At 47.0% G+C, this 25,687-nt stretch overlaps 1 protein-coding gene across 16 annotated transcripts in view; it reads left to right on the top strand.

Moving 5' to 3' along the window:
• Window positions 1–25,687, top strand: part of DOCK7 (dedicator of cytokinesis 7) — a 97,850-nt gene continuing 72,163 nt past the window's right edge. For all 16 annotated transcript variants that reach the window (XR_014695703.1, XM_084528589.1, XM_084528588.1 and 13 more), the window contains exons 1-6: window positions 1–153; window positions 8,129–8,234; window positions 22,023–22,198; window positions 22,393–22,461; window positions 25,120–25,249; window positions 25,356–25,568. Coding sequence is in view for 15 of the 16 variants with exons in the window: in XM_084528589.1 (XP_084384715.1) it covers window positions 116–153; window positions 8,129–8,234; window positions 22,023–22,198; window positions 22,393–22,461; window positions 25,120–25,249; window positions 25,356–25,568 (732 nt within the window). In the remaining variant the exon portion in view is untranslated. The remainder of the gene's footprint in view (window positions 154–8,128; window positions 8,235–22,022; window positions 22,199–22,392; window positions 22,462–25,119; window positions 25,250–25,355; window positions 25,569–25,687) is intronic.

Genomic DNA, 25,687 nt, shown 5'->3' with positions numbered 1-25,687 from the left:
AGGAGGAGGAGGAGGAAAAAGGAGGAGGAGGAGGAGGGCGCTGGGCCGGCTGCGCCGCTCGGGTGCGCGCCTCCTCCTCCGCCCAGCATCAGGGCCCCGGCCCCTCAGCGCGGCCATGGCGGAGCGCCGTGCCTTCGCCCAGAAGATCAGCAGGTAGCGGGGCGGCGGCACCGGGGCTGGCAGCGGCTGAGGCTGAGGGGATGGCTGCGGGGATGGGCTCCAGCCGCTGAGGGGAAGCCGGGCCCGGCGCGGCCCGCGGTCGTGTCCCCCCCCCCTTCCCTCCCTCCCTCCCTCCGCCACCACCCTCCGTGCCGGCCCCGGGGGGCGCCGCCTGCCCCCGGCGGGGTGTGGGGTGGCCGGGCAGGGCTTGAGGGGCCGCGGTTCCCCCGCTACAAGCGGCTGGTGGCGGAGGGGGGCGGCGGGGGGCGGCTCTCCGGGAGGCTGCCCGCGAACAAAGGCCGCGCCGGCCGCTCCCGGGCGCCCCGCGGCGTTTCCCTGCCGGGCCGCGCTGCTGCAGCCCCGGCCCCGTGGGGAAATGGAGCCCCTATGGGGGGCTATGGGGGCTATGGGGGGGAAGGCGGCTGGGGGCTGCTGCTGTCAGCCCCGTGGAGCCGTGTGATGCCAAGCAGCGCCGCGTTAGATGTTGTTGTTGTTAATATTTGAGGTTGCTGCGATTTTCCGTAAGAATTAGGCTTCCAGGTCCAGGTGGGAGCTGTGGGTTTTCCCCAGGCAGGCTTGGCCGGGGAGCCCCGTGTGCCCCTGGCTCCCCTCCCAGCTGGAGCTTGGGGCAGAGTTCAAGTGGGAGGCTGTGGGGAGAAGTGAAAAGAGGATCGTTTTTGTTCCACTGAGTGATAAAACAGCAGGTCCAGCCGGCTGCAGTTGCAGAAATCGTGATAGAGGCCACTGGAAAAGAAGCCGGTCAGAGGAAGAGGCTGGGAAGGAGGTAGAGGAGCAGCGTCCATCCCACCCCACGCAGGATCTGAAGGCAGGGGGGAAAACGCTGCTCCTCTCACACCTCTCTGCAGCTTTGGGTGTGCTCCGGCCAGGGGTTAACGTGGCAGGTCAAGGTCTGAGGAATGGAGAGGGCTGGATTCGCTGCCACACCATTTGAGCTGGGATTGTAGTCACAGGAATAGTCACATGAGAGACAAACCCTGGAAGCAGGAGCGTTGGAGTCCCGCAGCCCCGGTGGGAAGTGAAATAAAAGGGCCCTGGGGTTAAATAAAAGGGCCCTGGGGTCACCACCGTGGTGCTCCTTTCTTCTGCCTGCGTCAGCCTTGCTCGCAGCGCAGTCAGCTCATCACGCAGCAGCACGGACACGTTCATTTCATGGGGTGGTGGCCGTCAGGGTTGCAGCTGTGCCACCATTGTGTACCTTTGCATCTAAGCCGCCTGGGGTGTTTTCAAGCCGACCAAATGGCAGCAGCGTGTGCGTGCGGGCAGGGGTGGGCTGAGTCCCACTTGTGGGCAGAAGATGCAGCCAGAGGAGCTCGGACTGAGCTGTAGCCCTCCTCATGCTGGCACAGAAAGTGCTGCTCTGCATGCTCCTGTTCCCCAGGCTGAGAGATTGGGCTCTGCTCCCCAGCAAGCAGCGTACGGAAGTCCCAGGAGCTGCCTTGGTGGCTGCTGGAAGCCCTCCCCCGTTCCATTGTTTAAAGAAGAATAGATGCATCCCATATTCACGCTCTGCCCTCCGGTTTGGCTTGCTTGTTGAGGTAGACATACCATTTGTCTTATTCACGGGAAATGGTCATGCCGCTTTTGGTCTGGCTGAAAGTGTGTAATTCAAATGGGATGGACTGCAGGTCCCCGAAGGTAAATTACTTTGAGGCCTGTGTACCAAAGAGATGCAAGTGCCTAAGCTGGTTATTACAGTAGAAACGAGACGGGAGGTTGGCTGTTCTGCTTCTTAGAAAGACCACAGATGCGGTCTTCACGACACTGATTTATTGCCTGTGCTCCATTTAACCAGTGTGGTGAACCTCAAGGGTGCACGCAGGACTCCGGGGTCGGGTGGTGGCTGTTTGTTACTCCTGGCACGTTTAAATGTTAGGGTTAGCAGCTATCAGTGACTCCTGCGGCAGTTTGAAAAAACCTTTTGAAGGCAGCCTGTTAAAAGATACCTTTCTGACCAGGTCAGGCTGCTTTTTTATTGGAAGGCTTCAAACCAGAAGAGATTTTTAGCTTGAACTTTGGCCACCCCATGTACTTATTCATTCTTCTTTACCCTATCAGAAGAAACTCTCAAGTTAAACTTGCTGTAGAGGGGTAAACAATACCTGAAATCTTGCCTGAAATTGTTAATTTTTAATTGAAAATATATTGTTAATGATTTTTTTATTAAACTATTGGAATAATCTTCTAGAGTATCATAAGATTTCTGTAGTTGCTTGTATGCTATTTTTGCCATCCCTGTGTAAGAACAGACGTGTTTCTACGTAGTGCCTCTGTTCAGCTCATATGGTTTTTGAGGGACTAGAAAGATTTAGCAGAAGGCATGATCCTCACCAGCCAGGTGAACTACGGGCATTAAGAGCTTTCAGTAAAAGCCAGACAAGCACCAGTACGTTACTCTTGAGCCAGCTAAGCTGCCTCACCAAGGGCTGAGTGTTTTGTCTGAGTGCTGCGTGCGGCCCCTCTGGGGCTGTGCTGTCCCCTACACGTGTCCCCTTTCTCTCATCCCCATATTTTTTCTGGTTATGGTGTCGCATGTGAAATGGGATGTGGAAGCAAAACCTCCAGAAAGGTCAGTACCGAGTTCCTCAACGTCCCAGGCACTGAAGCAGGCTGGATCCCAGATCTCCAGTCTTCCCAGGGGCCTGCAGGGGAAAGGACCTACAGATTTGGTTGGAGTTCATATGAAGAGAAAGGAAAAATCTCTCTTTCAACATCACGCAGCATACACAGCTAGGCAAATGAATGCAGCCTTTCATACAAGTCCCTGTTTCAGTGCCCTCGCGTTGCTCATGAGCCATCTCGAGACTGGGCGACGTAGCCCAGAGCTGCTGCTTCGGTCAGACCAGTGCCATTCTGAAGGTGTCCATCCTTGGAAGAGTTTGTTCTTCCTTCCCTGCTCCCTGTTTGTGGTTGATCAGGGTCCTTCTGACCTCTCATAATGCACCTGCCTTACCTTCGGTTTTGCCATGCCTTTCAGCCTCACGCAAAGCTCAGTGTGATTTTTACTGGTGTTTTTTATTCTCCTGCTGAGGATTTTCACCTTTCCTGTTCCTGGCTTCTGGTGGCATCTGGAGAAAACACTTTTCACCCTCAGGTGTCCACCTGCTTGCCCCCAGGAGCTTCTGCATGAAGGGGAATCACTTGGAGCTGCATGGCACTGCTGCCTGGGGCCGCGGTCCTCAGCCGAGCCCTGCCTGGAAGGAGCTGACCCTGCTCTCGTGTCATAAATGATCCAGAAATTTCCCACCTTCCCGAGGTTCAACATTGTGTATGGACAGATTTCTGGAGTCCTCTCAGCTTGTTGTCTTTATGCCCGTGCTTTGAGGGCTAAACTCTTGTATTTGGTACATTCAGAGCTAGTGCCTCATTTCTGAGAAGCTCCCTTCACGCTGATGGGGTACTGCAAGAGGAGCCTTGGGAAGGCTAAATGTACATTTGTACATTGGGCTCGGCAGGGTGCTCGAGCACTCTGTTCTCCCCCTTTGTCCAGATGCCATTTGGGTTGTCAGAACGCTTTCACGGATAATTAAAAGTCTTTTTAACAGGAGCTTCTTCCCTCTTCTCCAAAAGCTGCGTTGCTGGCCCTGTTCTGCTGCTGTGGATGTCTCGTGCTGGAGTCAGCAGTGCTCTGCGAGGCTTACGGAAATCCCCGGCTGCTCGGTGCAGGCAAGAAGGCAGAGCAGCTCCTCTCTGAGGCTCAACTAGCGCTGCTGCTTTGGCCTAGGCTTCCTTGTTTGTCTTTAACGTGAGCCCTGAAGGAGTTCTGGAGGATCCAGTCCTGTGGTTTTCACAGTCAGGTCTCCTGGGAGCTCAGCCTGGGGGTGATCCTTTCTGCCTAAATACCCAGATGTTGTCAGGAGAGCACCACAGGTCGCGTTGTACGGTGACTGCTGCTTTAACCAGTGGTAAGGAAAAAGGGAACATGTTGTTGTTCATCTTCTCTGCCAATTAAAAACCCACACTCACCCGCAGCACTCATCGGGCAGGGTTTTTCCTCCCCTTCAGATTGTAAATCAAACCCATTCTGCTCGAAAGGAGAGGAAGTCGCTCCGGAGGAAGCAGAGCCTTGGGTTTCGGAGGGAGGCTGCGTGCAGGGCACGGCAGCTCGGGGCCAGAGCTCTCCCTCGTGCACCACGCCGTGGACCTGGTGACTCACAGCCTGGATGGAGCTGTCTGTTGGAAACGAGAGACTTCCACAAAGTGTATGGAAAAAGAACGATGTCTCCTGCTACATGGGGGCAGGAAAGCTGAGTGTTTTCACAGAGGAGTGAGAAGTGACAGCTGTCGCTGCATGGCAGTCAGTTGCTGGACACTGAGCGAGCACTGAGTTGTGCTAACATCTGAGTCTGAGAGGAGACCCATTGCTAAGCTCCATTTGGGGCAAAAATTGCCAGCTCTGTTTGACCTGTGTTATTTGTTTCTGTGAAAGGGAAAAGCTCCTAACCCCTCGAGTGGCACAACCCAGCACCCAGTGTCAAAAGGATGCTAAGGTCCTTGCGAGGTCTCGGTGCGCCTTTCCTTGGGAAGACAAGAAAAACTGATATTTCCAGTACGTTTCCTAAGCTAAAACCAAAAGGGAACATCTCTTGGTTTTGGCAGGGTGTGAGCCACATAAAAGCAGGAATATTTTTGTGTGCAGCGAGGAAGGACAGACGTGCAAACCAATGGCTTCACTTCATTCGCGGCTCTGAGCGCTGAGAAAATGACCAGTCGTGTTTTGCTGTATAAGCCAGCTCCGAGGGGAGTTTTTTTTTCCTCTCCTTTGTCTTTTTTTTTTTTCTTTTTCCCTGTGTGAACCGCATGCACACACAATAATTAACCAGTGAAGGAGGTCAGAAAGGAAGTGACTGGGGAAGGCGTGCTTTAAACATAGAGACCCTGGGCTTCGCGAGACCGCGGGCTGTAATTAACTGGAATGTTTGTCTAAGGATCCCAGGTTACATGCTGAATATAAGACAGCTATTAAAGAGGCAGTTTTTCATGTGTCCTTTTAATTATCAGGAGCTTTAATGGCTCTTCTGTTCCGCCAAATGGATTTTTTGTTCAGCTGGAGACTATTTGGAGATTTATTTCTTTTTTTCTGGTTGCATTCGGTGTACCCAAGTTGGTGTAGGAAGCCTAGCTTCTAGTTGTAATGGAAACAACGTTTAGGGTTGTACTCTAACGTGACCTACTGGTCATGAATAGGTGGCACTCCTCATGGACAAAGAGATTTTGGAGATGGAGGAGAGGAAGCCACCTGTGTTACTGCTGATGGTGAACCCATGCGATGAAGCCACGAAGAACCCATCCTAAAATTTGTCAGTTAAGATGTTTGCTCGACAGAAGAGGGTTGGGTTGGTTCTGCAAAGCACTGGGCAGGCCTCACCTGGAGTGAGCGATGGGGATGAAGCAGAGCGTTACGAGGCCAGGCTGCCAGCTGGACCACAGGGCTCTTGGACCGAACCGATGACGTTGCCACAAAACCAGACATAAATACACTTGGTGTCTTCATTACATTAGAAGGTGGCTTTTAAGCATCAGAAGCATGGTGCTTTCCAGCAGTTCAGTAGGTTTGTGAATGCAGTAGTACAGAAAGGTAACTGATGGGGTCTGTGATTGGACTGTGGGCTTGGAGTGAGGTGTAGGAAGTCCTGGAAGTGCCAGTCGGGAATCTGAGGCCCAGCCGTAGCCACCTTGCTCACGTAGGCAGGGTTTGGTTGCTCGTTTTGAATGCTAAAGGGGGGAGCATCAGGACTTGGGGTTAATGATGCCAGTCATGGTCACACTGGATGTTGTTCAGCTAGGACTTTCTGTGATTCATCCTTGCAATAGTCCTCAGGGGAACTTCTTGTGTTCCTTGAGGTTTTTAATGGGACGCCAAGATGAGCAGCCATCGACGCACAGCACACGGGAAGAAGCCGGGCTGAGCAGTGCCACCCCTGCGTTTTACAGCATTTCTCCCCCTTGGGCATCAAGGGACCTTCCCAGCAGGGATGATATTGAGCAGCGGGATCGCAGCCATGCAGACTCATGCCCCTGAGCAGCGCTGTCGTCGTAGCTGAGCTTGCTTCTCCTCCAGTTTGGGGTAAAACACAACCGTAGGGGAGTGAAGGTGCATTGACAGGTCCCAGCTGGGCCAGAAGAAAGGACAGAGAACCTCTGGACAGGCACGTTGGGTCCGTAAAGAGCTGCTGCTTGCAGGAGGAGCCTCACCGAGCAACACGTGTGGGCATCCATCGGCTGTGCCTGCACAGCTGAGAACAAATTTCCTCCTCGGGCTGTACTTTCCGTCTGGAAACAGCGCGTGTCCCTTGAAGCAGGGAAAGATGTTCAGTTTTTCCAGCGCTGTGCTAGGTCCTGATCCTCCGTGTACCGTGAGGAGCTGCACGGAGTGAGAGATCAGGTTTAAAACAGATCACCTGCAACGCGGGGCAGCATTTACATCCCAGATGTGTCACGTTCTCCATGCCAAGCAGCCATTTTAATGCATCCCAAATTGTGCTGGAGATGCCAGCAGCACGCGTGGTTTGCTCTCGGGTGTGCACGTTGGGGTGTGTGCTCGGGGGGGAGCAGGGCCAGGGGCATCTGCTCCCCACGGTAGGCTTCCTTGCCCCAGCGAGTTCCCTTTTAGTTTCCCTCTGTCCCATTGGCATCAGGTGCCTCCACCTGCCCCCATCCCTGCCCACCACCGCAGCAATCCCTGGGCTGGGCCAGGCAGGGGGTGGATTTCACCCTCTTTCAGGGTTTTAGCAGCCCTCACACCGTGGTGGCACGCAGCACCTTCCCCTGCGCCATGGCTGTTCCTGCAAAGATCGCTGATTTGGCAGAAATAAATCCCCCTGACAAGGGCCGTGCCCTCGCAGATGGGGACATCTGGTTTATTTGCTGCTTCTCATCTCCGTGGAGCCGGACACCTCACATCTGGGAGGCAGGACGGGCTGCGGTGCTGCTGCAGGGAGCACGATGTGGCCCACAAACCAGGCACAGCAGCAGCACCCTCCTCCTGCCCAGGGCGCGGGGAGGGGGTTGGTCAGCAGCTTTACAGCAAAATGGTTTTGTGGGGGAAGAATCCGGGCTTTGGGCTTCGCTTTGAAACAAAAGCGTTTGTGCCGAGGCGAGCTGCGGCGTGGCACGTGGCTGCTGGCATTTCCCTCTCCGATGTGCTGCTTGCTGAGGGCTTCCCTCGCTGGCTTTGCCCTGAGGTTGTGCTTTCACTGGTGCATGTTTTACTGGGGGAAGTGAAAACCCCAAGAGAGGCTCTGGATGTGTTTCACCCTCCAGCCGTGGGATGACTGACGTGCGTTTCCCCTCCCTGGTGAGAAAAATTGCCCGGCATTGGGATTTCTGTCCGGTGGAGGGCACAAGGCATTGTGTGCCCTGCTAGTTGCATATCCAGTCACCAGTCCACTGCTGCCTTTTCTTTGTGAAAAGGGAAAGGTTTTTGTGGTGACCCAGCCACTGTTTCCCCTGTGCTGGTCCCGTGGCATGTCAGCCCACCCTGCTGCGGAGCTGAGTGCCGAAGGGGCTGGGTGCTGGATGGAAAGGGGCGGCAGCAAACAAGAATTAGTGAGGGATGAGAAAGAGAGAGCAGAGCACAGGAGCAGATGTGTGGCCGGGCTTGGAACTGCTAAGGGGTATCGAGAGCCCTGGAGGAGAGCTTGCCTTGGTGAGAATCAGAGAGAGCCTGCTGGGAACACATCTATTTGTGCTCAGTGTCCTGTGTTTTATTGCCACGTGTGTGCACAAAAGAGCAGTTCACAAAGTAAAAAAAAAATGCACTTGCTGTTAAGAACATGGATGTGGAGCCTTGCAGTAATTCTGTGATTCTCCAGGAGTTTAATACACGCGGTCTGGTGATGCTCTTACTCCAACCAGCGCACTGAGGGCTTGGTTTCACTCCAGCAGCAGAGGAAAATGGTCTGTGTTGTAATTCTTTTCCAGAGATGACGTTGTCCCTGTCTCGTTTCAGAACCGTAGCTGCTGAAGTCAGGAAACAGATCTCAGGGCAGTATGGAGGGTCTCCCCAGCTCCTCAAAAACCTCAATATCGGAGGCAGCGTCTCTCATCACACAACTGTAAGTAACGCTCGGAACACGGGAGAGTGAAAGAGATGTGCACAGTTTGATTATCGTTTGGAAAGAAAGTTCGGGGTCTGTTGACAGGTTGTTGACCTAAGCCGATAACACCAAGGGAAATAATTCTGTGCAGAAAAATGCTAATTTTGGAGGTCTGTGTCCTGTGAATCACTTGGTGTGGTTGGGAGTTCATGTTCCTGCAGAAGCTTTGTAGGACTCAGGGGCTCCCTTGACCAGATCTTGGTTGCATTATCCCAGAGCAGCTTGCACTGGACATTAAATTCCACGTGCACATCTTGGTCTCCCCACAAAGAGCTCCTTGCAGGCTCGTGCTCTTCAGGTATCTGTGTTCTCATCATTCTCAAGTTTGGGACCACAGTTATGCAGCTCATGTGGTCTTCAGAGGAATTTAAAATGTTATGGAGAAAGTTTGAATGTGGTCATTCTTTGGGAATGTGTATTTATTCACGTGTTTACAGTCCCCTTTCAAGAGTGGCTGAAATGTAGGTGATGTTGTGAGGTTCGCCCTCTCTGAAAGTGCATTTCCTTGCACGTCCTCCCAGTAACCTTCAAAACTTACTCAGCATGGTGGTATAAATTTCAAGCAAACTTTTTTCAGGCTGGAACTGTGTTTTTGGAAGCATTACATGGATTTGGGTTGTTGCTCTGGGTTGTAGCAGTTTCTTTTGCAGCAGTCACTTCGAAAACAAATACTGTAGCATCTCGCTTTCTTCAGAGAGGGGTGATTAGATCAGGCAGTGCTGGAAATACGCCCTGAATTTGGTAATCTGTACAAGCATTCTGAGGTTACAGGAGTTCTCTCATTTTGGGGTAGTGTCCTGCAGAGTTCCATCAGTTCGTATGCTGCTGTGTCCCGTGTAATGCATTAAAGCTCTCTCCTCCAGAAGACACACGCATTCTTAAAGCTGTTACCATCTCAGAAGGGATCTCGAAGACTAACTTGACCTCTAGTCAACTAGAATGACTTCACTGCAGGCTGCAAGTTCATCTTTGAGGAGATAGGGCTGTGCCAGGATAGCTGGGGACTGGAGGGGCTGGAATTGGTGTTGATTCCCCAAACATCAGCTGTGTCCAAGAAGACCAGAAGGCTGACACTGCTGTGTGTGCAGCCTCAATGCTGTGAGCACAGAGCAGGAGGGGTTAACGAGCGCGGTGTGTCCAGCTAGTGCTTTATGACAGCAGTCTCCGCAGGGGTGTGGAACGATAAGGCAAAGCCCTGACTTTGTGGATCTGACTATCTTCTGCATAATCCAGTCATTAGGGAAAAGGGAGGCACTGCAGCATGGGGCTGGGTGGAGCGCTCTGCGTCACGCGCCCACTTCCCTGCAGCAACAGGCAGCTGAGGAGCAGGCAGCTGCCCCTCAAGGACCCACTGGAGTCCATCCCACAGACTTCTGGGCCTCGCTGGTCTCACACGTGGTCTCACCCAGGAACAAGTTGGGTGAATTGCCCTTCTGCTGCCCATTGCTCTCATAAAGCTGGATCTCCTCGGTGTACCTCTCCAAGCTGTCCTTCAGCCAGAAGATATTATTGATTTATTTTTGATAATTATTATTCATCGGTTGTATTGCCTTTTCTCCATGAGTCATCTCTTCCACTTTTTCTTTCTACTTCTAGTCTTTTCTGTTCTGCCAGCATCACAGTGTGCATGCTCAAAGCTTCAGTCCTGCTGATCTGCACATACAATTCTTCATGCAGATCTGATTTATCAGTCCCAACGTTGTCAGCCCTCTCTTGGCTTCTCGTGTCTCTCATTACCCTGTTGCTGTTGTGTTTCCTGGTAAGTCTACGCAAGAATTTCTAAAAATCCTGGCAAAGGTCATGCTAACTGGAAGCAGTCTTTGAACCTTCCCTATCAAACCGCCTTGTGTGACGGCTGATGGGATTAGCTGCTGGTTTGTCATATTAAATTCTGTGCTGAGCAGAGATGCTTTCAGAAGTACAATTAACACGGAGAGATAGTTTGTAGGGGATTTTCTGTAGGAGAAGTGTGTTTAGGCAAGCCATGAATCTCTATCCTGAGGCTGCATAGTATGGCGGAGGTTTCCTTTAAGGAATTTTGGGTTAATTTCTCTCCCTTAAGCATCATCAGAATCTGCTGTTCTTGCCTGTTCTGTTTGATAACATACGTTTTGCAGAGAGAAAGCATTACTGCTGTTAAACTGAAAGAGCAATTTGCTGTGAAGTTCAGAAGTTTGTGTCATAAGACTGGCACGGTGAAGAAATGGAGGGCCCTGGGTCTGCATGGCAGTTCTGCATAGCCGTATGGGTTTAAAAGCCCACAGTAGGATTCGTGGCGTGGGTTTACATTTTAATAATGCAGTGATGGAGTTTCAGATGGATATGCCCACAATGGCACCAAGTTGTACTGCTGAGTGTGTGACACGGACCTGGAGGACTCGTAGAGGTAAAGCAGATGTGGTGTCTCCTATCCAGTGCATCTTGCTCATCATCCTGAGTATTTATGTGGATAGATGAGTCCAGATGAGATCACACCACTGAGGCTCTGCTGGGAGTTGCCAGCAGCAGCTGCTTTTGGTAACACGTCTGTGAGTCTGGTGTTATCTGATCGTAACCAGTGTGATGTAGGCATCTGTAAGCAGAAATGTGTGGTTTTGTGAATGAAAGGCCGAGTGCTGCATGTGCCTGGCCCTTCTGTTTCTTGCTGGTTGAAGCCAGTGCAGGAACTTTTCACACTCAACAGACTTGGGTGTGGTTGAACCCGGGATAAATGCAAAAACTGTCAGCTGAATTTTAGCAAGTCTCTTTCCTTTTGCTTCACAAGCAACAGCCAAAATGCTGCCAGAACTGTTTCTAATTTTGTATCTGGTGGAGCTGGAGAAGAGATGCTGCTTTTGGCTGACTGTACAGGAGCTTGCAATATTATTGTCAACCTCCGCCCTTCTGCCACTTTGAGAGCAGCTGAGTTTAATTGTATGTCCCTCAAACCACAAGTACAGGTCCAAAGCCTTCAGAGGCCTTTCCTGTGTGCCCTGACATGCTGAATGGATCTCACAGGACGCAACCTTTGCAGCATGGAGCTTTTCTTTTTGAAATCCAGAAGAGGAGGCGCTGACAGGTTGTTATGGAGAAATAGGAGCTGGCGAGGTCTTAGTACGATGAAGGAGCTTTTATTTTCTGAAGGTACTTCTGCAAGTCCCTCTAAATCCACTGGCATGTAGAGTGTGTGTTTACACCTTGCTATTTGGGTTCAGGATCATAAGCCACGGGCCGTGCTCGTCTTCCGTGCTTTGAGAAGTTTGGTGTTCCCTTGCGGGAGCCTGGGCTTCTCCAGCTCCCACTGAACAGCTGCTTAAGAACAATTTATGGGACTGAATTCACTGAAAACAGAGATCTTTCACTTCCTTTTCAAAGAATTCCCCAGCATCTTGCAGGACGGGATATTTACTTTGTTTATTTGATGAACCGGACTGTTTACTACGGGCTATTATAGTCCCTTGTGACTAACCACTTTCATTTCTATTCAAGTTTGTTTTTTCTGTTGAGCAACTCCTTGTGCTCCGGTGCTTGTTAACTCTGTCTGCTGACCCTTGCACCTCTCCTTTCTGCTGAACGCTGCGGTGTGATGGAGCATCTGAGGATGCTGCAGTGCTTTTACCTGGATGCAGCTGGGTGGTTGGGCAGCGGTCAGACTGCCGTTAGCTGCTGGTGGAGTGACTCAAAGCTTTCTCAGCATCCTGATTTCTCTGTCTTGGGCTGCTGTTTAATGGCTGCCTGTTGTGCTGCTCTGGTTTAAGAGTAGAGTTTAGGACTGTAGCTGCAAATGGGCCCATACTCCAATTTTCCCCTGTGTTTGCTGGCCTTTCATGAGAGCAGACGATGTTATCAAAGGACAGAAAATAAGCACTAGGTACATGGGCTTCTCTTACTTTCCTGATGTGTAGTTGGGCTGTTGTCTTGTTCTGTGTTCTGCAACTGTTGTTGCTTGATGACACTGATATTTTTAAACGTCGGCAATGACTTGTAAAATCTTGGATTTCTGAATACTTCATTTCTGAGTGCTAAACATAGTCATTGATGTGTTTTTGGTGGTTGTCCAAAGGTTGACTTTTTTCTCCAAAAAAGAAATTTTTCATTAAAAAAAAAAACAAGCCCTCTAGAGATATATTTTAATTAGAAGACCAGCGTTTCACAGAACTTGCAAAGAAGCAGGAGGTATGTATAATCAATAGTTTTACAGCAAAATGACAGCTGTTTCCAAAGGACTAGAGGTGATATTTCCTATCTGCTGGTGTGTGTTATTGCAGAGCTGAGCACTGCTAAGAGGAGGAACACTGGTGTGAGAAATGCTAATTAGTTGGGGAATAAAGGGGGGCTGGATTCTTGGACATGATGTGATTCGACCACGCATCTGAGCTGCTTTCAGCGCACCATTTTCTTCATGTACAATAAAGGTGCTGACATTTATGTATCTTTGTAGAGCACCGCCAGGTTTATGGGCATTGTTAGGGCTAATTGAAGCTTTGTCGCGGGTTTATTGGATGTCAGGCTTGGGTTCTGTAAGTGCAAAGATAGTATCTAATTATTAAATAAGAGAATATGGTGTAATTGGATATTTCCATTGTTTATTTTAGCGTCATTTAAGAGAAGAAGAAAAGATAATTTATGCAAATGAATGGAAAACACTGCAAGGGAAAATCTGACAATATCCTATGCGGGATAGAAAAGGGCGTTTTGAAGTGTTCAGAGCCAAGTAATTTTATCACCAAAATTACTAAAATGAAAAGGAAAATGAGCCAAGTCTTAATGTTCTCTCAAAGCTGATTAAGGCTTAATAGTGACTCCCATTATATGTATTTCCTGGAGGTTGTGCCCTGCCTGGCTGAATGGTCTGTCCTCAGCAGCCAGGGGAGGATGGGAGAGGCATCCACATCCTCTTCCCTGCCTCCTCCCACTGGGGCTTGCTCACATTTAACTCTGCTCTGGTGCAGCCGTGTTCTTTAGTGAACCCAAACTGCTAGGAACTGGTTATGGGATCAGCAGAGAGTCCTGCTGCAGGGGTTGAGCTTTTTACATAGAGTTGGTGAGCCTGGTGTTCACAGAACGGCTGCTGAGACTCGTTTGTCTGCAATAATTTAAGCAGTTTAAACATTAGCAGAGATAACTAATCTTAACTAAATGCTATTACACCAAGTCAGTTCACTTACTTACAGGAAGCGTTACGACAGGCCTGCTAAGAAATACTCAGAATCTAAAAATGCAATTAAATCCTGGTCTTTGTTTATTCAAGTTCGTTGTGACACATCCTCAGGAGCAGAACAGCCAGCTCTGAGCAGTGGAACAGGAGACCCAAGGCTGAAGGTCCAACGTGCTCCCAGAGCATCGTCGGTCAGCAGTTTGGCCGGGTGCTGGTGCTTCCTACTGGCTTCCCCAGGAGCTCAGGACAGCGTTGAGATGTTGTGCCCATCTGTACCCAAAGCATGGTTCGTTAGCTGATGCTTCGCTCCCCACAAATGCAAACCAGCAAGGTCCGGAGGGATCTGGCTGTGCTGCTCTGATGTATTGTTTCTGCCAAACGTCTGTGAGTTTTCTGCAGGCTCTGGTCAAACTGTGCTTGATTTTTTCATCTCTTTAAGAAGAGAGCTTTGATGTTTCCTTTGTCTCGGTTTCGGGGCTCGGTTTCGGTGCAGTTTATCAGAGGGTAGCGATCTCTTTCAGATCTGTCTCAGCACTTGCATTTTCTATATCAAAGTCTTTCCGTTCTTGAAATACTCCTGTGGTGAAATTACATAAATCTTAGTCATCAAAGAAGGTACTTTCTTCTTACCCGTCCTTGGAGGTATAGCTCGTGTTTTCTGCATTTTGTAAGAAGCTGCTTTGGTATTCCCAGATAACTAATTAATCTCTGATTAATATTTCTATACCCTAATGGCTCCTTACATTAGCAGCCAATTATAATAGCAAATAACCTGGTGATATTTGTACATAAAACTTCTGACTGGTTTTGAGACTGGGTGTTAGTTATACATAGGATCCTCTTTAGATAGGTATTAGGTATATTTACAAATATTTTCTTTCATTAGAGGCTTTCCACATTTCAAGCTTTGTGACATTATACGAATTTGACACCAGTTACAGATCATTGGTCTTGTCTGTAAAAATAATCCAAAACTCGATGGTAAGTGCCTGTAGAAATTTTTGCCTACAGAATGCTTACAGAAACTTTTGAGGGAATTTAATAGATATTTTTTCCTTTGCACAGAGGAAAACTGATTCATGATTTACAACAGTGTGCCTTAAATATCACTGAATTTCCTTAAGGAACATAACCTTCATATTCTTTTACACAAAGGTCATTTTCTCAAACACATTTTCAAGCAAAATGTATTTTTTTCTAGAGGGTTTCTTTCTATCCTAGACCAGTGTCTTGAGTAAGATGAAGATACCCTTTATTTGAAGAAGATTCTTTGTTGGACCAAGTGGACCTTAGCTTCACCAGCAGTAGTACATTTGCAGTTTGAAATAAAGGACTTTTTAATCATCTATTCTCTGTAGTATTTACGTATTTCAAAACACCATGCAAAAGAAGTGCTGAGGGCAAAGCAGGAGATAGGAAGCTGCATTCCAGAGGCAGCCTGCATGCATGTGGTAGGGACTGCATTTTCTGGCTGAGGAGGTGTCATCCTCGCTGAGGGTTGGTAGCCAGCTGTGGTTGATGAACAGCAGAGATTGCCTAGGAATCTCCTTAGCTCATTTGAATATTTCCATATATTACAAATGCAGCTGAGAATTTAAATGCAGGAGTTCTCTGTGCTCACCAGTCATTAGGAATATGAAATTAGGTGTATGGATTTTCTTGAACTGCAGCAGTGACAAACGACGATTCTAAGAAAATGGGATTCTTAGAATTTGGAACCAGGGATGACCATTTTTGGAGTAAGTGTTACAGCAAAGCAAAATGTAGTTTACACAAGCAGAACATGTTTTTTAATTCCTTGAGCATTGTCAGTGGTTAATATTGCATTGCTCATGTTTCGGAACCTCTTAGATTAACTATGGCCTGTAGTTTGCAATTAAAACCAAACCAGATGTCTCTGTTTAGCAAATATACTTAAACCCTTACCTCCTCTAACTTGCCTGCAATTTTTATTTTTTTTTAGCAGCACATTTCCCGCATTCCCAGATTTACACCGAGTCCTTTCTGCGGTCCATCAGATAGATTTCTTGCCTGCTCCTGCAGCTCTCTGAGATACCAGTGTGCCTTTCAGGGGGACTCTGCCTAACAGGAGCAGGCCATCTGCATTCCTGAATGCTCCACAAGGGAAGTGCCTGTTTGCCCTGGAGACCCAGCGATAGCTCAGAGGAGGCTGGGGCTCAGCTTTGAAATGCTAATCCGTTTCTTCTGTCCTTCCAAGATTTTGCCCAGGGAGGCCGTGGGTGGGAAGTTGGTATTAATTTAGAATTTGAAGCTTTGGCGCAATCTGCTGCAGTTTTAGCACATTATAAATTGTTTAATATTTAAGGCGGTATTGAAGTTAAGGTGGAACTTTGTCCTACTTTCAAAATTACCAAGAATTACCCTGATTTTGAAAAAGTGCCAAGTAAAACTAGTAGTCAGGATCCTCCTCGTGATGAGGAGCTCCGCGAGGTTAATTTTTCAAGGTCCCTTATCATGTCTGCACTGGGAATTTTACTCCCACACAGGAGACAGGAGACACAACCCTCCAGTCTTTGCCAATATCGTTTTTACAAGGCCCTAAGTTGTACTGTGATCCTCAAAGACAAATGCAGACTGGGTCTGTGCCCCTGGAGAGTAGGAAAAAAAAAAGGAGAAAAAGGAAAAAAAAAAAGAAAATTGGTCTTGGACTGGGACACGGGGAACTTGGGTTCAAATCCCTGTTTTGCTAGATGCGTCCTGCCAACCCATCGTGCCATAACTGATTAAAATGCTGCTGTGACCCCTCATAAGAATGAGCATCTTGGGAGGGTGAGTAGGGGAGGGAGGAGGAAATGAGAAGGAAATTGTGATTTTCATGGCTGTGTTGACATATGCTAGCAGGAAGTCTGCAAAATCATAGCTGGACTTGAGTGTGTGTCCCACAAGACTACCCATGGTGCTCTCTATGATATGTGTGAGTTAGGCAACAAACTGTTGGAATAAGGTCTAGAAATGAATAGGGTCTAGAAATCTCCCCTCTGCCCTGCTGTTTGTGCAGGGAGAAGTTAGGTTCAAGTCCCTTAGACAAAAATCTGAATGCCTGTGGGCATCAGGCTGCACAGCAGTGATCTATACAGGCTGTTTTCAGTGCTACAGTCACTGTCTGTGAGATGGAGATGGTAATTTTCCCTTCTTCTGCCCTTGCTGCTGCTGTGATCCTTTACTGGGCTTCTGTGCAGTCCTCAGGACAACAGACCTTAATTTTTTAGGTACTAGCCTAGATGTAATTGCTTCATTAAGGAAGCAAACTGGAGGGGAAGGTTGTTCAGGCAAGGGCCCATAATGATGGCTAATGAAATGGTAAGCTAATTAAATACTTCTCCTTTGGTCATTCCTTGAGCGTGATGGAAAAGTGCCTCAATGGAAAGTGTCCCTGCTGCCTGGTCAGTGCTTGCCTTGTCCTGCACGCCGCTGGCTGCTGCTGTCCCTGTCCCTGCCAGCCACACCAGGCCGGCACCTCAGGGTGGCTCTGCCCTTTGCTTCCTATTTTTTGCCTCCTTGGTGGGGCAGAAAAGGCCACGAGCCTTATAGCGTGGTGCCCCAGGTGCAGAGCTCCTTGTGTGTTAGCCCTTTGTCCCTGCAGCTCCTGGGTGAGACGCGTGGCTGAAGTGGGAGTTTGTGTTACCTTCTGTGGGGTTTTGCCCTGTCCTCCAGCAGAGGTTCATGCCCCTGTCACCAGGTTTGTGCAGGTGCTGCCTCTGTAACTGATGATGATGACACGGGTGCTCAGAAGAAGAAATAAATAGGAGGGAGACACATTTTGGCTAGTGGCGCACTAAAACTACAGCAAAATACTATGTTTACTGTCTAGAGAAGGACAAAGTCGATAGGAAACGAAATTTTATTTTCAAGCTTTTAAGGGGATATAACAGTGAAGAATAACACAGCCTTAAAGAAGAAAGCTTGACTGTCCCTGTTTCAGGAGAGTTATAAACCTTTGAAATAGGGTTTTGTAGTGCAACTACTGAGAGCCAGAGCTGCAGCAGCACAAATGGACATATGGAATACGTGCATTAAATAATTTATATAAGCCAAATCAATGGGGCTGGTGTATTAGTTAAGCCGACAGAGTGTGTGCCCTTGGTCAGATTAAGGATATTTACAGAACCATGGCTTGCAAGTGATGTTTGATTTGGGGTGATTGGGATGTGTAAGTGTGAAATATGGACTGTTTGATTTCTGCTGTACCAGCAGCTTACCGGTATGTCGTGTTGGGTGTTAGGTTGGCAAGGGAGCAGGCTGTGCCCCTCGTAGGCACACCAAGTGTCCCTTTTCCCCCTGTACAGTCCTATTGATTTCTGTAGCCCCAGAAGAGCTCTTGCTGTGAGTGAAGTGGCCCTAGGGATCAAGACTGAGTGAAAGCTGTGTTAAGGAATTATCTGAAAGTCTATCCAAAAATTGATCTTTAATTACAGGCTGTGCAAAATCAAGGAGTACTTTCTAAAAGAGCAATAATCACAATGCTGAGAGCAGGCTTCCCTTTGCATATTTTTAGCATGTATTCGCTGTTAACTTAAATAATTCTGTAGTCCTAGCTGAGAAGATGGTCAGAGCTCCTGCACAGCTTCAGTTTCTGGAGGGGCTTCCAAAACACTTTTTGGTGGGAGCAGACACCCTGTGAGCGATTTCCTAAGAGCAGTGCTCTGGTATTCGTTCTCCTGCAAGGTGTAATTAGCAGGTTGGTAGGTGGACTGCCCGCTGGCAGATACTTGACTGAAATTGTCCCTGTGTTATCTGGAGTCTGATGAAGAAAGAACATCTGCATATGGAGGAGGCACCTCTGCTTTCTAGGAGCTGCCAGGGCGAGCTGAAAAGGCATTTTCTGGCGGCACCTAGCAAGATGGAGCTCTGTCTCCGGCCTGTCAGCAAACAGCAGTGTGGAATCACAGAACGGCTTGGGTTGGAAGGGACCTTAAAGACCATCCAGTTCCAGCCCCCTGCCATGGGCAGGGACATTGGAAGAGGATATCTCTGTAGCTCCTCGCATGTTCCCTGCATTTGTGCAGCAGCAGTTTTCAAAACCTTCTCATATGCAGCTGAAAGTGGGGCTTGGTATTGTGATAGTCTGGAGATCAGCCATACATCAGAATGATGCACAAGGGTAAGGACGAAACTCCCATACACTGAGAAAGTATCACAGTCATCTTAGGCCATGGGAGTTGGCTGTTGAGGTAGACAAGGTCTGGAGGCTCAGCGATGAGATAAAACAGGTTCTGCACCTTGGTTAGCGATGAAGCTGGGATGGTTATGTTGGATAACCTGGTCTTTATCTGAACTCATCTGACTCCTTCAGTGTGCGCCCTGGACCTGATGGATTTGTTTAAGAGTTTCAGACAGCTGATGCTTTGGCTAGGTTGCAGGTAATAGAAAAATAGCCCCTTGTATACTGTTCTTGTTCTTGGTCTCATCCACAGCTTCAGAGGGATGCAGGAGTGTGTAGCAGGATGGGCCAAGTTAAGCCGTCAGCAGTGAGCGGCCATTGAGGAGCTGTGGTGCTTCAGCTCAAACGCAGGGATGCCATTTGGGTTCACTTTCCATTTGGTGCGCTAGTTCATCCTTTTTTCCTCCTCCTCTTTCATCACTTCTTCCCCCACAAATATCTAAAGCTTAAAATAATGTGCTTGCCTTTTATCTGCCAATAGTCTGACACGAAGTAGTTCCTCTTCATAGCCATGAATTTATGTTTGGCCTGTTTACTCAGGTGCTAGACAGTATTTCTGGCTGCACAGATGGTGAGTCTAATACAGGCTTCTGGGTTTGACTTTTATGTTTGTTTACATCTTCATGGTACAATAGTTATCTGAAGAGACAAACTGGAAAATTGTGAAGTGTAACCTTGGGCCTAAAACTGAGGTGTACGAAGGGCTTGGAAATCCCTGGAGCCTGGCACTGCGTCACCCCACTAGCACTGCTGCCATTTCGCTAGAGAGCCAGCTGGTTCTCCTTCTGTCAAATGCATCATGATGCTGCTGTTGGACAAATGAAATTTGGGTTGTAAAATGCCAGGAATTGGGAAAAGTGGTGCAGCTTTGGCAGTCCCTGCCCTGTGTCCGCTCAGTCCTGTGCAGCCTCTGCGTTAATACAGAGAGAATTTTTTACTTGTCTTCTGTATTTTTCTGTACTTAATCAGGGTATGAGGAAATGTGAAAGACCAGAGGGAATGAGGAAAAGGTGCCTCTTTATTAGCCTGGGAAAACGTGTAGGTAAATTAATACGTGCTGATCTAAACTTAACGTTTCCACGGTCAGTTCTGCTCTGCTGAGGCAGCCCACGAAAATGGTGGGTGGGCTCTGAAGCTGAAAGTGTGGAAGGGGGGTCAGCAGGAAGAGCAAAAGTAAGTCTTAAAATGTTAGAGCTTATAAATAGGGTGAGCCAAGCAGCTTTAAGGCACCCTGAGGGGCTCCCCCAGCCTGCTGTGGCACTGGACTGGCAGAGGGAGGGTCTGAGTGAGGGTCTGATTTTCCCACATCTCTGCCACCCCAAAGCTCTGTGGCCTTTGCCCAGTGATTTTGTTATTTTTGTCATCATTTACATGAGGTCTCCCTTTCTAAATTCTTACTCTTCTTTGGAGATTCAGTGGACTTGGTGGACTTTTCAGCTACTTTGTGTGCACACAAAGGATTGCATGCAAAGTAGTGGTAGTAGTATGTAGCAGCTCTTTGGAAAAAAAGCGTACACTTCTAGCAATTCCTCAACAATGAACTGCCACACTTTACTGCTGTAAGTTTTGTTGCTTGTCTGTGCCATGTGGAGCTGGTCTATCCATGTATAAAAAGAAACATATAGTGTGAGGTGATGACATGTCGACTGCAAAGTGGGAAAGAGCAAAGACAAGTTCTGCTTGCCCTGAGTTTTGCAGTTATAAAAACAGCTAAAAGTACATGGTTTGTCCTTTGACAAGTCCTGCAATTAAGTATTTTCACTTTGTTTCCAAAGTCAAAGATTAGAAGGGGAAAAAAGGTTGTGGGGTCGGAGTTAGATACGTGATGATTACATTGCATCTCTTTGCACAGAAAGTAACGGTGCCTTTTACCTAAATTGCAGAAATCAATACTGGGTTTCTAGACATGTTTTATTCTACTTTTCTGTGTGAACCAGATTCTTATCAGGCATGAAGTCATCTGGGCTAACTCACCTGACTTTGTTGGAGCCATGCCACCTTCCTGCTGAAGGTTTGGCCTTCTGTATTAGAAGAAAATTACAGTATTCATTGAGGTTGGCTGTGGCAGGAGAGATTCTTTCAATACCTGCTGTGCTAGCCAAGTCTTTTTCCCTGAATAAAAAGTTCATTTATTTTAGAACTTTTTGGCAATAAAGTTTAAGAAGTAGACTTTTTAGGTTGAAATAACAAAATTTTTGAGAAGCATGTTTAATAAGAACACTTAGTACTTACTTTAAAAAGTCATCTCCAATAGAAGACAAGCCATGCTTACTGTTCCACAGAAATCATCTGGATGACAGGAAAGAGGAAGTAGTAGAGAACAAATTGCTGAATTTTGATGTGTTTTTGTGACTCATATGAAACCACTTAGTCTTGCTGGAACGAGCCAGGGAATTCTAGGAAAGCTGTCAGTTGCTGTAGAAACAGGTTCCTAAAAACTTGCTGTTAGTGTTTCATTTTCTTAATGTCTATGTTTATGTGCGGCCTTATAGTATAATGTGCTTAAATCAGAATATGTATGTATCTATGTAGTATACATATGTAAAATCACAGTTATGTAATGTATATATTCAGTTTACGCAGATTTTTCTTAAGTATCTTAAAAAAAACACTTTTTTTCAGTGTGGTGAGATCAGTACATCCAGTGAAACCTGCTGCTGCTCTGCACGTGTGGTTGCTCAATCATTCCTCGTGCTGTGTGTGCCAGCTTTGTGCCCAGGAGAAGCTTTTTAAGCATCTGTTTCACTTAGAGTGGTGTCCCTTGTTGGTGTGGACTCAGTCATATTCGTGCACAAGGTCCTAATGTCAAGTAGAAGAGGTAGTTAAACTTGCACCATTGGTGGACAAACAGTGTGTTTTGTGATCCCCAGAGATGTCACTTAATTCAAAATAATGTTAATCTTCACAATTCTGTGACTTCATGAGCTCCTAGTAAATCAGCCCATGCTTTGAATTCCTGTCTGTGGGCTGTGCCTGAGGGTGAAAGGATTTTTTGCTTCTTGAATTAGGTTCCTTTTGCATCAGAGCAGCAGCATGGTAAGAAAAAATCCAAAGTCACACACACATGGGAAATGAAGTGTAATATTTGCTTTTGAGGCAAACTCTGATGAATTTCTTGAAAATAGAGGGAAATCTGTAGGTGGGTGTTTTTGTTGTTGTTTTGTTTTTGAGATTTTGATGATATGCATAATAGGAATATCTAGAGAAATAGCAGATAAAAGATAAGACATGAAAAACAGCATTATGAGATGTATTTACTAAGACTGCTACCACTAGGTTACCATAGGTAATCACTGGGGTTAATTATAGTCTGATTAAGTTTCCACAACAAGGCAGAAGAGCTGGTTTAGAAATCAAGTACCATGCATCCGTGTATTTTTTTATTTCTCCTTGTTTTAAGACTCTTCCATTGCTCGTCTTTTCCCAGGTGCCACTTACAGAAGCTGTGGAGCCGGTTGACTTGGAGGAATACCTTAGTGCACACCCGATGCCAGTCGAGTCTGGCCCCTTGCGAGACTTGTTTGAGTTTCCTTCTGATGACATTGAGGTTGTGTACACCCCCCGAGAATGTCGAACGCTCGTGTCGGCTGTTCCCGAAGAGAGGTAGGAGGTGACAGGGTTGCAGCTCACCCAAGAGATTTAGTTGTTCCGCACTGGAACATCTGCAAGGCTGAAGCCTGGACGTCTTGTCCATAAATGCCTGAAACAGCACATACAAACCTAAGGGAAAGCCAGTATGGTCAAAAGGCAGTATCATTTCTGTGATTTTACAATGTTTGTTTTTATTCTTTTAACAGTGAGATGGACCCTCATGTGAGGGACTGTGTAAGAAGTTACACGGAAGACTGGGCAATTGTGAATAGGAAGTAAGTACCCTGTGACATTTGTCAGCTTGATTTCATATTTCAAATTTTTTCAGGGTGGCTAACTGGTATGAGGAGGCTCAGAAATGGTTGACCTGGGTACTGATTTCATGTACATTGGCTTTTAGTTGCCCAGCTCAGCTGAACTGATGCTTTGTGTTTTGAAAATTGGATCTCATATACATCAAAACCCCTTAGGACAGTTTTGAAAATCTAGGCCATTTTCATCAACAGCAGCTCCTTTAGAATATAGGGAAACTAAGGAATGTAAAATTATTTTAGGGAAGTAAAATTGCTGTCATCACTTACTTCGTGCTTGCTTTCTTATGTTTTTAGCTCTTTCAGTTTTGTAAAGATGTAAGGTTCACGTGCAGGCACAAGCACCGGAAGGCACAGTATTCTGCCCTGTTTATTTGTTCACAAAGACACTTTGAGAAAGTATGTGGTTTAAAGACATGATTGTTAATATTTAAACTATCACAATGTCTACATAATGAGTTAACTGTTTAGGCAGCATGCATGCATTGACTATTTTATGCAAATTAGCTGGAAAGTTTCTGAGTAGTTTTACTTTGAACATATACTCTCTCAGATGATTGAAGGTCTGATGACTTCAAGAGCTGTTGTCAAGGAGTAAGTGATCCATGTGATGTGCATCACCTAAAAATGACTTGACTACGGCTACAGCTCTGCCCTTGTGGCAGTTGCTACAATTCACTGGTTTAATGTTGTCCGGAGCACCACTCCAGGGGATGCTGAAGATATGCTCTGCGGTGCTAAGATGACCTAATAAAAATGTGGTTTGCAATCTCATACACACACACACACACACACACACACAAAAAGAAAAAAAAAGAAACCTGGCAGAGAGAGATGTTTTATTAACTCCCAGCCATTGTGAGCAGTAGGCTTGGACACTGTGACCCACTCAGCAAGCACACGTCTCAGTTTCTCAGTGACTTTCACTGGTATCTGTAGTACCTGGCTGTGATTCCTGCACTGAGGAGCTGTAGTTGGAAACAGTAAAGCTTTCCGTCCTGTGTAGATCAACTGCAGGTTGTGGTTTGTGTCCACAGAGCTCAGGTAGAGACATCAGCATTGCCTGAGTGGGTTGAGGGTGTGTACTGAGTGATTACCACAGTCAGACTCTTACCCCTTCAGAAGAGGAAAGGCGCTTCTATAAACATTCACAGCAGTTTTTACTGCCATAAAATCTTGTCAATGCACTGGGTGAAAATGAAGGGGTTGCTGCTGGAACAGAGGAGAAGCCCAAAAGCCTGGCTGGAAAGAACTGAATTGTTTTTCACATAAAGTCTTGCTGTCTAGGAAACCAGGGATCTGTTACTTGATAGTGGTAACAGGTTTCCTTGGTCTATCCTATTGGATGCTTACAGGTGCTTTGGCTAGCTCTGGGGGCACAAAATCCAGCTCTTCTAGCTTTAGAAGAACACGACTTCAGATGTGCCATCCTCCTTTCTCTCCCACCCCAGGGCAAAAATTCTTTATTTCAATCTTTGTCTACGGTTCTTTGTAACCAAAATATTTTGGGGGACAGAGGAATCCATCCGTTAAGTGAATAGTTCCATGGTATTGGAAAAGGTAAATAAGTTTTTTTTGTTGGCCTGAAAAAAATATAGAATGTTATTTTTCAACCTTAGGGCATCAGTTGCTGTACGCTAGACTGATGACAGCAATGACCACAAGCATCTCTGAAGCCATTTCTGGCTTAGAACGAATTTAAGTTTTTGAAATGCAAATGTTTGGCTAAGGATTGTGCAGATCACATTGTTCAGGTCTCAGGAAGTATAGCCTAGTGAGGAAAATACTTTCCAACTTTTTCACCTCCCTTTCATTATTCACTGCTAGCACGTCCATGCATTTGCCATGCCTGTTTATCCTTCTGTGTTAATTTTAGTAACAGGGCAGGATATGAACAATTACTTCTAGATGTGACCCCAGCACTACTTCAGGAACTGACTTAAGAGTTTGTATTGTAAGGATGCTGTGGCTGTGGCCATATGTGTGGGTAAATATAGACACAGTGCCATTTGGTATCCAAAAATTTGTTAGTCAAAGAGGTCTGATCTTGTCAGCAACAGCAGACAGACTGTTTACTAACAAGTGCTCTTAAGCTCTGCATTGTTCTGAAGGGCCTGATTCTGTTTATAGAGATGCTTTGGGAAGATGCTCATTTTAGTTGGTGTCAGAAACTCAAATGTTTTCCAGTGTGCTCAGGACCTCAGGCTTCCTGCAGTCCTACCTGAAGCTGATGTGTTGGTTTTCAGGGTATTAATATTCTCTGCTGCCAGCCAATTCCTGCTTCAGCAGAACCGCTGGCTTTCCATCCCCGCGTTATTGTTGGTTTAAGCTTGGCACTACAATTGCACGTTTTATGATGCCCATAATTGGGCATTGATAATACTTCCCTGGACATCACCCAGCATGGCTTTATAATTGAACAGAGTCACACTGTACTACAGGAATACTGGCTGTTGGATTGTTACCCAGCTACAGCGGACAGTGACTGGAAATACTGTTTGCACAGAGCAGTTCATGCTTTGAGATGCCCCACGCTGATAATACTGGATTTGTTCTGCAATTCTGCTTCTGGGTTTGGGATCAAAAAATGCTAACAGTGCACTTGCAATACTTTGTTTTTAGGTATCACAAATTGGGAACTGGATTTAATCCCAACACTTTAGACAAACAGAAGGAGAGGCAAAAGGGGCTCCCGAAACAGGTCTTTGAGTCAGATGAAGCTCCAGATGGCAACAGTTACCAGGACGAACAAGTAATGTACCTTTGAAACATTGCTACATAAAACCTGATTTATAGTTGCATTTTAAAAGTGCAGTCCCTTTCCCATTATAAGTTGCTTTTAATTTGTTGAATCCCAGGATGACCTTAAGCGACGTTCAATGTCGATTGACGACACTCCCCGGGGCAGCTGGGCATGCAGTATTTTTGATCTGAAGAACTCCCTTCCAGACGCACTTCTCCCAAACCTACTGGACCGAACCCCAAACGAAGAGATCGACCACCACAACGAAGATCAGAGGAAGTCCAATAGGCATAAGGAGCTTTTTGCACTACACCCAGCACCAGATGAGGTATTTTTGTATGGATGTGGGTGAGATTAAAAAAGTGGAGGATGTAGGGAATGTGAAATCTGTCAGTCTGCAGTTGATTTTGAGGAGTTAAGACCATCTCTGTTTAATTTCCATGAGAA

Source organism: Aythya ferina (assembly GCF_964211825.1).
Source record: "Aythya ferina genome assembly, chromosome: 8".
Classification (NCBI taxonomy): Eukaryota; Metazoa; Chordata; class Aves; order Anseriformes; family Anatidae; genus Aythya; species Aythya ferina.
This window is presented reverse-complemented; position numbering and strand designations above follow the sequence as displayed.